The 15,689-nt window shown below is 38.4% G+C and overlaps 1 protein-coding gene across 1 annotated transcript in view; it reads left to right on the top strand.

Moving 5' to 3' along the window:
- Window positions 1-15,689, top strand: part of VPS53 (VPS53 subunit of GARP complex) — a 145,774-nt gene that overhangs the window by 14,632 nt on the left and 115,453 nt on the right. The window contains exon 4 of the mRNA XM_081272269.1: window positions 270-336. Within this exon, the coding sequence (XP_081128395.1) occupies window positions 270-336 (67 nt within the window). The remainder of the gene's footprint in view (window positions 1-269; window positions 337-15,689) is intronic.

The following is a 15,689-nucleotide window of genomic DNA, read 5'->3' as shown; positions in this document are numbered from 1 at the left end:
CATTATAGATATGCACCACTGTGCCTGGTCTAAAAATTGCCATGTTTTTAAACAAAAAACTCATCAGTCTACTTTGGGGTTGGCTTTGTACTGTTGTTGCTGCCCCTTAGGTACAAGTCCTCGTTTTTATTTCATTCACTCTTGTTTGATGTTCTGGATAAGTAGGTGTAATTTGTAGAAGCTGATGGATAAATTACCAGATTTTTTCTTATAGTTCACCTAAAGTAGAGATTTTTGAGTAATTTATATCTTTTAACTTTTTTTGCTAGGAGACTGGATGACAATATTCGAACAGTTGTAAGAGGTCAGACAAATGTTGGGCAGGATGGAAGGCAAGTAAGTAATTTATTCCTCCATATTAATTATACTCCCTTAGATGGGGTAGAGGGAGGGGAGGGGAGGGGAGGGGAGGGGGAGGGGAGGGGGGATAGGAAGGGGATAGGAAGGGCAGCAGAATACAACAGACACTAGTTTGGCAGTATGTATAAACGTGGCTGTATAATCAACGTGATCCTGCAATCTGTACATGTGGGAATAATAAGAATTCATACCCCATTTGAAACAAATATATGATATATGATATGTCAAGATCAATGTAATGTTTTGAGCAACCAATAAATTTCTGATGTTTAAAATAAAAAAAGAAAAAGGACAAAAAATATATACAGCAAAGTCATAGAAAAATCACAAGTAGCTGATAAACAAATTTAAAAAGATGTTCAACTTCATCCATAAAGAAAAAAAATTATACTCCCTTAATTTCTAGAAGACCCAACAATCAAGTGAACAAGATGTTGATCTGTTTGCAGAGCACTTTTTTTATTGTTCTGTTCCATATACATCAGGAAATGTGCATGACTTATATGCCTGTTCCCTGCCGCATAGCAGGGGTAGGATGCCCAGATCAGCCTTGAGCTGTCACTCAGTGTCCCTTGGATCAGGATCATGTGTAGTAGCATAGCTCATTCAAGTCCAGGAACATGCAGGCTTAATGAGAAAATTGGGTTCCTTGTCTTTGACCTAGTACCAGATGTCTCTTTTATTTTGTGTACTATGGCTAAATAAGATGACTGCTTTTGTCTATCAGGTAAGTTTTTGGGGGTTTGTTGCCTCAAAAGATGGTAACCTGACACAGCTACAGTTCCTCATGCCTATTTTTGTCAGAAGCAGGTAACTATGGATTCATTTCAGAGTTTTACAGTTCTTTTGGGATCTTAATAAAGAGAGGTATTGAGAGGAGAGAAAGGGAAAAGAAGGGTGTGGGGGAGGTATTCTTCAGTGATTGAGAGGCCAGATGTTATCTATTAGCCATGTTCCTTTTTATTTGGATTCTGTTCTTCTGTATAGGTATCGTATTTCAGAAATTACTGTCATAACAGAAATGCTGAGCATGCCTTTCTAGCCTTCCTCTCCACAGAGCCTGGTCCTGCCTCTTCAGTGCTTGTTTAGTTCAGTCAGGAGAGCGCTGTTATGCATAGCCTTGGTCCTTTTATCTCTTCTATTAGACATTTTTTAGTCCAATTAATTTCTGAAAATGTTCGTTATGCTTGCCCAGATTTAGGGTGGGTGAGGGGAGGGTGTAATCTTACTTAGAAATTTCCTGATCTTTGATATTTCTGTTTCCTTTGCTACTGGCCCCACAGGTGTTATGAGTCCTTTCTTCTCCATTTTCAGTTGTATTCATCTTTCTGTTTTCCCACACTTTATGGCTTCTCCCCTCCTCTTAACAATCTTCTTCTGTTGGCCTATTTGTAAGTCATCTGTCTTCCTGTTATCATAATCAGTATTTGCTTGAAGACATGCTAGGTTCTTAAAACCAATCCTATTTCCTGGACTTTTTTTTTTTTTTTTTTTTTTTTTTTTGGCAGAGGGGTATCAGGGATTGAACTCAGGGGCACTAGATTACTGAGCCACATCCCCAGCTCTTTTTTGTATTTTATTTAGAGACAGGGTCCCATTGAGTTGCTTAGTGCCTTGCTTTTTGCTGAGGCTGGCTTTGAACTTGCGATCCTCCTGCCTCAACCTCCCAAGCTGCTGGGATTACAGGTATGCACCACTGTGCTGGGCTTCCTGGACTTTTGTATGGTCTTAGCCCTTATTGCTTTTTTCTGCTTACTGAGGTAAGAAGTACTGCTTCTCTGGCAGAATAGGCCCATGCACACTGGGCCCTTAGAGATAATGAAGAGGAACAGGGTAACCCACAAACACTCTACACTGATTAACTTTTCTAACGTGTCTAGTCATGTCATTTGCCTCTTTAGAAACCTCAGTGCCTCTAGCTTACTAAATGAAGTAAATCCAAGTTTCTGTGCTTTATATTCAAGACTTCAGTATCCATTTCTGATTTTGTCTGTCCTTATATTCCATACGTACTGAAGACTTGGTGCCCTGCAAGTATGCTCTGCGCTTTCTGGGCCTATGCTTACATATTTCTTTGAGCCTGAAATGTCTTTTCTTCTCTTTCTTTCTTCCAATAGCTACATTTCAAAATCTTACCCATCTAAGGGCTGGCTTAAATAATCTTTCCTTTATGATATGTTTCCCTCATCTGGGTAACATCAAAGGAATCAGAATTTTAGAGCTCAAAGGGACTCTGAATTCATCTGGCTTACTCCTCTCATTCTACAGAGGAGAAGATTGATCCCAGTATTCCTCATTCAGATGTGTGTTCTGTCTGTCCCAGAATTCCCACAGTCTTCTGTTTATGCTTTGTCTTGGGTTGTGTGGTCTCCCTTGACTTACTGGTAAATATGTTTTGTCCCCTTGATTAGTTTTTAAGCTTCATGAAGGTAAGAACTACATCTTTCTCATCTTCATATTTCAGTCCCCATAGTCCACGTGCAACATTTTATTCAGCTGTAATGAATATTTGGTGTGTGTATGATTGTTGATTACAAATAAAAAAAAGTTCTTGACCATAAAAACATCATTTTAATCAGTTTTTGAGTATTCCTTTATTTTTTTTTTAAAGAGAGAGAGAGAGAGAATTTTTAATATTTATTTTTAGTTTTCGGTGGACACAACATTTTTATTTGTATGTGGTGCTGAGGATCGAACCCAGCGTCGCACGCATGCCAGGCAAATGCACTACCGCCTGAGCCACATCCCCAGCCCTATTGAGTATTCCTTTATAGTGGTTGAAAGCTTGGTTCTTGCATGAGATTTTTATTTCTTTGCCGTGTTGGGGTTTGAACCCAAGGCCTTATGTTCTACTGCTGAGCTATACCCCTGCCCAGATTCATGTATGAATAGTCCCAGTATACTACTATTTGGAATAGCACTACTGTTTAGTGTGATTCAACCTTCACTTGGAATAGCTCACTATAAACTTTTAAATACTCAAGAGAGTCACAGGTATTTAAAACTCCAGGAATGTGAAAATAAAGTAGATGATTCATCATGACTTTTGGTGGGTCATGGTATGTGAATATACATCTTTTAGTTATTTACATTTTAAGCTGGGGGTCACAAACTCACCAATTTGGGGAGTCAGGCCCAGAAGTAGGTGGGCTGCAGGAATGTTGATACTCCCCACCTTCATATGGTAATGGGTTACAAGTTACTACAGCAGAGCAGGTCATATTTCAGAGAGCAAGAGCACATTTTCAAGAATGTTTAGATAGCATTTCAATCTGTGATGGAATTTTGTATTCGTCTCCTTAGAATCCAGACAGAGAGGAAGCCCAGAAGAAATAATTGCTTTTCCTGTCATCCCCTCCATCTGTCTTTTCCAACAGTTTGTAATGCAAGCTGAAGTTGAGACTTTTTTTTCCAGGGAGCTTTTAAGTCCTGTCCTTGTCAACTCCTAGGCATGAAAGCTTTACTCTCCAGCTTTGGCTGGCAGTTGTTTTGCCGAAGGGAGTCTCTATTTGACTGGCACAGGCTTGAGAGAATTATGGATGTTCCAAAATATTGAGTTTTATAGGTCAAGAGGCCCCACGTTCCCCTCTTCCCTGGAACACAGGAAAAGTTCTCTTTCAGAACTCGTTTTCTATGCTTCTGAGGAACACTCAGGAGGAGAGCAGCAGTATGGACAACAACGAGTTTTCCTTTCATAAATTTCATCTCTATCACGTTCAAGTTGAATAGATGTGCTTTCTCAATCTGTGCAAATAAGGGGAAAGTGTTTACTTCACGTTTGTGGTGTCTTAAAATACATTTTTAACAGAAGAGTTTTAAAAGAATTCTTTGTAAAAATTCCGTGGGAGCAAGGGATGTTCTAGATTCGAAGACACAGTGCGGCCATTTCTTTACTTCCTAACAATTTTCCGGACCCCAACTTGCATGGTTAGCACTGTGCAAAGCATTTTGGAGAATTCTTTGCTTGTTGACCACCTCCTATGTGGGCCAATTTGAACTAGTCTTGTCTGTGACCTCTTTTAACCAGACGGTGATGCTTTTACAAAGTTAATATGGCATGGAGTCCTCCCCATTTTTATCTGTTGAAATCATCAATCCAAAGCTTTAATTAAATACCCACATGTTTGAAAGTTGGTGGATAAAATGAGTCAATTCTGCAAGTACATGATTTGATATGCTATGAAATTTATGCAGCTTCCCAGTAATTAAAATGGACAGCTTGAATGTAGGTGGAAAGGGAGGTGAATAGAAGAGCAGGTTAGAGAAGGAAAAAGCTGGCATGTGAAGTTGCAAGAGTAGCCAAACCTTGACCAGTTCCCAGTGTTCTCACTGAGAATCACCAAGACAGATCAGCCACTGGGTTTCTGTATCTTGAATGGAGCTTGGGTGCAATGGGGCTGTTTCTTTGGTCAGAGTAAGGTGTGGGAGGGGAAGAGAATTATTATTGCCCTCTCCAGCTCTGATCACTAAAATTTTGATTTGGAAGAAGCTTCAGATAATTGTAGTGCGAGATGCCACCCAGTTTGGGAATTCTTTATGTAACATCTATGACATTGCATCCTTACAGTGATGGGAAGCTCCTGACTTCATTGACCCACACTGAATAGGACAAATTCTTCCAGTTTTGTACAGATTTAATTATAAGAAACTTTCTTAGACTGAACTGAAATAGTAAAAATAGACTTCATTGTAGCTCCTCATTGATTTAATTTTGCCAGCTGGACCAGTGTAAGCCTAATCCCTTTTCCTTATTACAGCTTCTGAAATTTAAAATGGTTATTATGTTCCTTTCTTACTGTTTCTTTTCTAGCCCAGCCATTCTAAGTTTCCTGAACTTTATGATGTAATTTCCAGCTCCTTTATCATCCTGATAGCTTTGCTTTGGTTAGAAATTTGTCCGCTTGCCTCTTAAAATGTGGTTCCTAGGAGTAGACATACCATGGGAACATACAGAGGGACAGTTTGCCTCCTTGTTCTAGACTGGAATCATTCAGGGGCCTGTCAGTTCCCTGAAATTAATTGTAAATATTTGTATGGATAGCCATATTTCTGGAGAGAAGACTCATTGGTTTATTTTTTTTAAAGATTCTCTTAGGAGTCTATAACTGTTCAAAAGTTCAGAGCCACTAATGTATTCTTCCATTATCTTGGATTTGGTGAAGCTTTTGGCAGCTGTATCACACCATGGGCTTCTGAAGAGTTGGCAGTCCCCTTAAGCCCCCCAGGTAAAGAATTGCAAATAGATGCCCTCAGAGGAAAAAAGAAAACTTAAATGGCTTAAGCAGGCTGCCATACAATCCTTATGCCTTTGTCCATGGTGTGAATTCTCTGTCTGAAGTGGACAGCCATACGTAAATTCTAACCATTCCTTGTCATGTCTGAATGCAGACCTGGAGTTACCAATTCTATCAGTTTTTCTAGAGAAGCCAAGAAATCTGGATTTTTATGTGCCTCTCCCAATTTTTAAATGTTGGCTTCATGTTTTTCACAAACACTGCAAAAGCCAAACAAAACACATCTGTGAGCCAATGGTTTGCAATACTGCCCCAAGTTTTTTTCATATGAACTTCATTTAAACTTTCTCCTCTTCTATTTGTGCAAGAGATTTTTATTTTTTAATTAAGTGCCAGACTTCATGTGTCTCACCCTTGGTTTTACCTTGCTAATTTTGCTTGATTGCTCCAACCTGTTGAGACCTTTTGAATCTGTGATGACCTCCCCATTTTAGCAGATTTTCCAGACATGCTCTTCAATGTCTTGATTTGACTTCTAGATAAAAAGGTGAAGTGGATGGGTTCAGAGCCATGTGGCATGCTATTAGGGACTTCTTGTTCTCTTCCCCTCATTCTCACTTTAATACAAAGTGCCAGGCTCCGAAAACACAGGATTTCCACCTGTCCCCAGTTATTATCCAGAATAATTTTTCTTCATCTTTTTGTCTTACTTTTCTCTAGAAAAGGCAGCTGTTAATATTTGCCTGCTTCATTCTTCATGGAGATATCATAAAGATTTATTAACTAAATCAGCAAAGCATGTTGCCTTTCAAGGAGAAAATATTCCTTGATTTTCATCATAAAAATTAGCACATCATCTAATTCAAGCATTAGAATGAAAATAGCATTCTCCAAACTCTCAACTAGGTGGGTGATGGTACTTGACAGCATAAGCGTCATCTTCACCACGTGGGATTAGGAATTCATTGTTATCAGCTGAGTTGCAGGATGGTTTGTATTCTTGCCCTTCATCATTTTAAATGTATCCTTTTTCTCATTCTCTCTTGGGAAGAAAGTGAAGCCCATTGACTGATGAAAATAAAGAAAACAGAGGCATTAGTCCTGAAAGCACCGTAGTTTGGGGAAAAAAAGATTGCCACTTACTTTTTACTCCTAACACATACTGTCTTGAAAATGATTGAGATTTTAAAGCATAAGTTCACATTTTCCCATTAGTGGTTGAAAATGATCAGAGGTTTGTTTGTTTGGTTGTTTCTTTTTTTCTTTTTTGGGGGTGCGATGGGATAGGGAACCGGGTCTCCCTGTGTTGCCCAGGCTGGCCTTGAACTCCCTGGTCTCAAGTGATCCTCTTGCCTTAGCCTCCAGAGTAGCTGGAACTATAGGTGTGTGTCACCACACCCAGCTTGTTTCTTTCTTTTTTCTTTTCTTTTTTCTTTTTCTCCTTTTTCCCTCCTCCCCTCCTCGTATTATTCCTCTTACCTTCAAACAGTAGTAAACTTCAGAAACTCAGAAATTGCTTCATTCTGGGCATAACCTGGGAGTGCAGAGAGCACTGGGGTAGGTGGAGCAGCCCTTGAGTCAGCCTAGGGCTCAGCCTTCTGCAGGAGCAGTGCCCCTGGTTTTGATTGGGCCCTACCACCATTCCCTAGCCAGGATTTTGGGTGTAGAGGTCTTTATTTGACATGTTGAATTCAAGTGAATGTTCTGTTTTGCCCACTTCTAGAGTGCCACTGACTGTAGTTGAGGCAACAACTGGTAACAGTGCTAAACATTTCACTGTTTAGCACTGCCATGTGACCGGGTTAATCTGACCACCATGCTTCATCCTGCTATTGCATGTGAGCCTTGATAGCGTTTTTTTGGCAGACACACATCTGCTGTTTGTTTGAAACTCTTTACTACTTGGCCCTGCTGTTTTCTGTTTACCTTGGACAAGTGACTTAACTTCTTTGAGCCTCAGATTCTTCACCTATGCCATGGAAGTAATAATACCTACTCCAGGATGGTGCAAATTAGAATTATTATACTTTAGACATCAGGAACAATGACAGGCTCACTCATACTTAGTAAATAGTAGTAATATTGTTGCTGCTGCTGGTTATGATATAAACCAATTTTGTGCATCCAGGCATTTGTCAGGTCCCTGTGACTTTTCCACCAGTTCCTCTCCTTTGCATCCTGACTGCCCTGCTTTCAAGCACCTCCAGGTTTGCTTGCTCCCACTAATTTGAGCCTCTTTATTGCCTCAGTATGCTGTCCTCTGAGAATGAAAACATGTTCTGTGATTATAGTTACATCTCCCATTTACTGAATCAATTATAGTAAGTGTAGATTCTTGAAAATAATTTCACTCAGATGTTTTAAGTTTAGTCATCCTTTCTAAATATCTGCTTTTATTTTCTTTGCTTCCATAATGTATTTCCTCCTCACCCCTTAGATTAAACTAGCCAGAATTTCTTTAGGCCTTTTCAAGAGACTTGTACCTAGATTTATTTATTTATCAACTCTACTCTTTTCCTCTTCCTGTTCATTATTTTATACTTTTATCCTTAATACTTCTTTCTTCCCTGTATTCTTTGAGTTTCTTTTAATACATAAGCGTACCTTTTGTGTTCCTATTTTCAAATAACATAAGGTATGCTTATCTCTGAAGACTCTGGCTATATAGTTTTTATTTCACCTAAGAACTTTTTACCCAATTTTGTTTACTAAATATGGCATTTTTTTTGCTTATTTGTTTACTAAATATGGCATTTTTTGCCTTTATGCACAAAATTGGTAACACATTTTTAATTGCTTTATTGAGATATAACTGACTGCTTAATCTGAATCTAAGTATACTATTCAATGTCTTCTTATACATTATTAAATTTTTAAAAATTGCATAAAATATATGTAGCATAAAATTTACCATTTCAACCATTTTTATATACAGTGGCATTAATTACATTCACAATATTGGACAATTGTTACTGCTTCTGTTTCTGAAATTTTTATCATTCCAGACAGAAACTCTGTAACCATTAAGCAACAGCTCTCCCAGCTTCCTGTAACCTCTAATTTACCTTTTATCCCTATGAATTGCCCTGTTTTTCTAGATATTTTGTATAAATGGTGTCCAACAATATTTGACCTTTTGTTTCTAGCATCCTTCCCTTGTTATGTCCTCAAGGTCCATCCATGTTGTAGCGTGTTTTGGAATATTGTTCCTTTTTATGACTGCAGAATATTACGTTGTTTGGGTTTACTGCATTTCATTTTTCCATCCATCTAGGACTTGTGGGTTGTTTGCAGCTTTTGGCTAGTGTGAACAACATTGGTTACAATGTGATAATTTTTAGTCATTTTAATGTTTAATCTCCTGTGGCTCAGGCCTGTAATCCCTGCAGCTCAGAAGGATTGGGAGTTCAAAGCCTGCTTCAGCAACTTATCAAGGCCCTAAGCAACTTAACAAGACCCTGTCCCTAAAATAAATTTTTTAAAAAAATCAATTATTTTAATGTTAGATTTTTTTAATATTTATTTTTTAGTTGTAGTTGGATATAATATCTTTATTTTTTTAATTTATTTTTATGTGGTGCTGAGGATCGAACCCAGGGCCTCACACATGCTAGGCAAGCGTTGTACTGCTGAGCCACAACCCCAGCCCCAAATAAAATATTTCTAAAAAGGGGTCTGGGGATGTGGCCCTGGGTTCAATCCCTGGTACCAAACAACAACAACAAGAAAAGAAAAATGAAAGAAATAAATTTTTAAAAAAATTTTATTCTCTTTGGAAATAATGTTTCCATATTGTTTTAAACTTTAATAAGTTTATCTTTTTCAGTAAACATAGAATACCTTAACATAAGCCTGCTTCCTATTTTATCTTCATTTAATCTGTGTAGACTATGTGTTTCAGCTTCGTTTAATCTGTGCAGACTATGTGTTTCAGATAAGCTAGAGAATCTTTAACTTTAGTGTTCCATGCCTATTAACAGAGATACTCTCCCCATACCAAAATAAAGCTACTTTGAATTTTTCTTTTATTTAGTTGACAGTTCCAACAGTTAGACTATTTCCTTCCTGTCCTTAGAAACGCAAGTCCCAATTGTCTGTAACAGGATTATTGAAAATAGTTTTAGGAAAACAGTGTGCCAAGAAGGAACACTGAAGTTTATTATTCTTCTGAGCCATCTCCATATAAATTGGCACTTGTTAGGAGCCAGGAAAGGAAGGTCAAGCATAATTTTTGCCATCTCCTTGTTTCCATGTTAATGGCAAGTTTTAACTGGAGTCTCAGCATCTGAAGAGGAAAATGCCATTCATCACTACTGTAACTGCTCTGGCTATTACCCAGGTCACTCTTGCTTTTGATTGCTGGTAGTTAGAGATTTTTGTAAGGAAAATTCCATCCTCAGTTGGAGGTTGTGCATTAGAAAAATTGCAGTATTTCTGCTGACAGGGCAAAGCTTTCCTGGATTTCAAGTCCTTGACACAAGAAGTCATTCAGATATGTGAGAACAGTGGATGGGAATTTGAAACTCTGTCTTCATGTAAGAGGTTGGCCTCCCTTTTCCTCTCCCCTCTTTTAAATCCATGGAAATATAGTATTTTAAACAGCATGAATTCAGTACTGTGGTTGTTCTGTCAGCATTTCCATTAATAACTCCCTATTTTCAGAAGTCTGTAATAAAGCTATAAAATTTCCTTTGCTCTAATTGGACTCCCAGGTCTCCTCTGGAAGGAGATTAATTTTGCAAAACCAGGGATAATGCTTTTTTAGTGTGGTTTGGTGTTTTGTAGTCATCTAGATTAAAGCTTTAAAGTGCACAAGAAACTTATCATCTTCCATAAAGTATTGGATAACAGGCCAGGATTCTAATTTATATTTCCCTATTGTATTGTTGACTGTGAAAAGATGCTGAGTTCATCACTAGATATCATAATATCTAGAACATGGATGTTAGGCAAAATATATTAGTGTCACTTTCATAATAGCTCACGATTAGAAGGGAGACATTTCTTCTGCAGATGTTTCTACTGACAAATTTGATGACCCAGTATTGTCTTTTATAAAGTGGAAGAAGAGGTGAATTGAGTAGTGTTTAATCCAAATCAGACCCAATTACTCACCCTTGTCTCCTTATTATACTTGAACTTTGTTCCCAGTCACACGAAAGGATAGTTTACAATTATTCTTGTTATAACATCATTATAATTAGGCCAAATTCTGCTTCTGTTAAGAAATATATACTTTTTCTTTATTTCATTACATACTTAGAGATTAGGAGATTCTGGTAATTAAATCAGTATCTTGTGCACAGGTTCCAGTACCACTTGTTAGCCTTGGAGTTTCCCAGATCTTTAGAATTAAGAATGTATTGTTGTAATGTTAACATGTCTCTTTTTGTAGTAGTCATCTTGCCACACTGAGGATTGAATCCAGGGATGTTCTGCCACTGAGCTACACCCCTAGCCTTTTTTTAAAAAATATTTATTTTTTTAGGTGTGGATGGATATAACACAATGCCTTTATTTTTATGTGGTGCTGAGGATCGAACCTGGGTCCTGCCTGTGCTAGGTGACCGCTCTACCACTGAGCCACAATCCCAGCCCCACACCCCTAGCCTTTTAAATTTTGAGACAAGGTCTCATTAAGTTGCTGAGGCTGTTCCTCAAAGTTGTGATCCTCCTACTTCAGCTTCCCAAGTCTCTGGGGTTACAGGCAAGTGCCACTGCACATAGCTAAGGCTAAAAAAGTTTTTTTTTTGTGATTAATTCACTGTAAGCAAAGATACATTCTGAGTTGTTTTTGCAGAACATACATTTTGAGTTATTTGTCCAGACTAAAATACTAATGTTTTATTATACTACATTTATATTAATGTGTAAATGTTTACCTTGCATTCTCCCTAATATTGTTGCACATATCATGACTTGATCCTGTGGAGACGTGAATCAGGCCATGTAGACGGCATTCTCCCTATGTTGTAGATGAAGGAATAGGCTCGGGTAATATGTTCTGTGACTTGCCCAAAGTCACACTTAGTGAATCAATCACAATTCACAGGTTTTCTGATTCTCCCAGCATGCCACAAACTTGTCTACACCAAAATCTCTTTCAGACAGTGACAAATGTTTATAAATAGGTTTGAGAGCCACCTTTTCTCACTGCAGAGCCTGAAAAATTAACTGGTTCACAGGGGAATCCAAACAATGGCAGTGACCCTGGCCTTGCTCACTAGCTGGTCTCTCTCAGCATAATGAAGAAACCAGACTGAGAGAAGCAGCCAAGGGTGAAAAGAGAGCTGTGTCCACTGCATACTTGTGGTGCTGCAAATCCAGGAATGATTGAGATCCTGAAGAGAATGAGTGAAATAGGAAAAGATCAGATCCTTCAGAGAAAGCTCCGAGGGGATCCCATGGCCAACAGGACATTGGTACAGAAGGTATCTCTAAAAGTTAACTGAGGAACATTTAGATATCACCACAAAAGAGTGTTTTCTCCTGAATGAAGACCCGTAATATAGATTAGAGTAAGTGACTAAAATTAGAAGTAATAGTAAGATATGGGGAATTAGTATGAAGTAAGTAACCTCAAACTTGGCAGTTGGGAGGCTTAGCTATTTGTGGGAAGTAGTCCTTTGTTAAACTTGGAAAAGTTGTTCCTTTAAATGTGCCCCACTTCCCCGTATTGGATTTCTGTGCCTTTTATTCAGCAAAAGCAGCTGAGCCTTTGCTTAAATATTTCCTCCTCTTTTGCCATGTGGAACTGCTGCTTTAAACGCACTCCTCCTCCAGGGTTACATTTCATTAAGGGAGCTGTGCAGGAATGCCTCCACCACTCCCAGCTATTTCAGGGTGAGCATGTTTTAGCTATGGGTGATAACAGATATAAGCAGAACTTTAAAATGTAAATGTTTCGTCTTGTTTGGGCAAGGCTGAATGTGTGTCTCTGCCTCATCTTGTGATTTTAACTTCTGGCTTGTCTCCTAAAAAACAATAAAAAATGAGCTTTTTGATTCACATTTTTCAGTGGATGTGGTTTACAGAAATCATAAATAAAAGTAACTTATGTGGAACAGAGCATTTTAACAAATAAGGTGAGAATTACTCCCTTTGCTCCTTACATTCTTTTGGTTCACAAACTTGGAAAGAAATCTATGCTTTAAATAAAGCACCTTTATACCCAAGATTTCTGAATGGGCTATGAAAGAGTTAGTGTTAACACCAGTGATTCTCCTCTGATAGGCACCTATTTGGCATCTGACCAAGGCTGCCAGACCCAGAAGGTGTTTGGTGTGTTCTTGGATGCAGGGAAGCATGGTGTTATACATGTGCTGCCATCCATGGCTGAGACTCCTGTAGCCTCTACTACTGTTTGGCATCATTGTGGGAACGGGCTGCATTGAGATATTGTTGCTGCTCCAGCTACAGGTGCCCTGTTTCCATAGCAGCAGCTCACAGTGGTGCCAGGGTGGCCAGCAGCATCAGAAGGGACTTTTCATAAAGATAGGCTACTTAGCCCTAGGTGTCTACCGTTAATAGATACCATCAGGGCCTCTGATTAGGGCTCATCAGATGTAGTAGCCCTCATCAGTGTTTCTGCTCTCTTGACGATTTTCTGGGTTTACCAAAGGATGCTGAATGATTCTTAATTCATACCTCTTTGTATCATTTTCATCTTAGTTACTTATATTTCTTACATGTTTCCTTATAAGTTCTTTAAAGACAGTTCCCCTATGTAGCAATCTTTTTCTTCAGTATCCAACACAAGTACATTTAGTAGGCATTCACTTTCTATTGTGGGAATGAGCAAAAGATTTAAATTTTCTGGAGCATCTTTGATTTTCAGTGTGGTTTGAGGATGCCATTCTTCCAAACATGGCTGCAGATAGTGAACTTTACCAGCTTATTTATGAAGCTCATTTATAAAAAGTTGAGTCAACAACCTCTGAATTTTAGAGCTATGATCTAATGTGAAATATTACATTCTGTGTGAGAGATCTGGTAATGATATTAATCATTGCCATTTAGCAGTCCCTCCTGTGAGCATTGATTGTGCTTTATTTAGTCAAGATTCTCTTGGTTGCAAAGACAAAATCGCAATTTAGATGTCTTAAGCAGTTGGGTGCAGTGGCACATGCCTATAATCCCAGCAGCATGGGAGGCTGAGATAGGAGGATCACAAGTTCAAGGACAGCCTTAGCAATTCAGTGAGGCCCTAAGCAACTTAGTGGGACCCTGTCTCCAAATAAATAAAAAACAAAAAAGGGCTGGGGATTTGGCTCAGTGTGTTAAATCTCCAGATTTTATACTGTAAATAAATAAGTATCCTAAGCAAAAAGGGATTATTTGGAAAGATATTATTGTGTCTTGATTTGAAGGAAGTTGAACAATCTAGCTGTGGGAAGAGGAGTGTCTCAACTGAACTTGTTATGCAGCTGCAGCCCAGGAATGAAGCACTACTTCATATCAGCTAAGTCTGTATCTCTTTATGGGCTGCATTAGCTGGAGACCAGCTTCCTCCTGTTCCTGGGGAACCTCATTGCTATCTAACTCAGAGAGATGAACCCTCTTCTACTACCAGATAGATGAACTCTCTTTCCCAATCCAGGTCTGTAAATATCACAGGAAAACTCTGATTGGCCCAGCTTGAGCCTCCTCTGCCCTTTGGACAGTGGACTCTAAAGGAAACATTGAGAAAAGATTGGCCGGGGGAGAAAGAATACTGGGCCAACAATTCTAAAGGTGTTCACTCCCTAGCCCTGTGTTCCTTCCTAAACAAAATGTTTTTGATATAGGTGATGTTATTTTCTGTTCTAGAAATTATGAAACTGTCCCTCTAGAAGGTTAGTGGTTTAACAGAGATCATACTATTTAATGGCAAGGCCAAGCATCAAATCCCAGTGCTAAAAAACTCTTGCTTTAACTAATACAGTGCATTGTTTTCCATGCAATAAATAGAAAAGAACTAGCAGGTAGATGGGAAGGTGGAAAATAGAAATGATAACAGAGTGATGAAAAATTTGTAAGTTTCTTCCTAGTAACCTTGGATTTAGCATCTGTTTTTTTTTTCAAAGAACAGTCTAAAGCCATACCAGTTCTTCTGAAAATGAACAACCTTTTCTCCTTCCTGCAGTGAAAACAAATAGGATCTCAGTTTAAAATCTCTGAAAGACTGCCTGTGGACTCACAGAATAAAGGCAGTATAATTCTCTGATAGAGAAAACTTCAAAATTAGATGCATTTTAAGACTAGAGGCAATGTTGATTTCTTAAAGCATTTCCATTGGTTCAGAGCCCCTTTATCTACACAGGAGGCTAACAACAGGTCTTCAGAAAATAAAAGTATGGAGGGGAGAAGAAAGCAGTAGAGCCTGGGCAAGATCCCATACTGCTTATCTTCTTTGAACATGATCTAGTGTGGCTTGGGAGCCTGTTCAGAGGCTCCTTCAGAAGGCAAGGAAAATTAAGAGTAAGGGATACACTTAATGATGCACAGAAAAAACATCTATTGTAATTGGTTTTGCTGAGACTTGGAAGCTAGCTCAGTGGGTTGTTTTTCATATCCTGAATGTAGACTTTGAGTTAAAGAAGGCCACCATAGAAAGTGCTGCCTAATAACACCCTCAGATGCAGGCTGCAGCCACACATCGGTGCATGATTCAGAAAGTCCACGTAGAGGGAGAAATTCAGAGTAGATTGAAAGCAGATATTTTGGGGCAATTAGTTCTGTTTTTAGTCCACATCTAGTTTGGAATGGAAAGTAGCTACATTTTATTTTAAAGAGTGTCTAGGGACAATGCCAGAATCAATCTTTCAGCACATTTTCTGATTACCCAGGTAGTAAAAGTATTTTAGTATTTTTTAAAAATAAAATCCTTTTATAGTTCTTGTGATTCTTCCAATTACAAAATGTTCTTTTCTGTGTTATTAATTATTAGAGGTTAGGTATCAAAATTAGGTTGTCTATGAGAATGGACTTTCTTGATAGAATGAATACTTCAAGGAACTTTTTGACTCTAGAAAATGAATTATATTAAATTTCACCAACTTTAGTACATTGTTATAAAAAGCAAAAGTATTCCAGCCTGAAAAAAAAAATCTGTAC

Source organism: Spermophilus citellus, assembly GCF_964194105.1.
Source record: "Spermophilus citellus genome assembly, chromosome: 17".
NCBI lineage: Eukaryota > Metazoa > Chordata > Mammalia > Rodentia > Sciuridae > Spermophilus > Spermophilus citellus.
The sequence above is the reverse complement of the archived record's forward strand: the minus strand, read 5'-3'. Positions and strand labels throughout refer to the sequence as shown.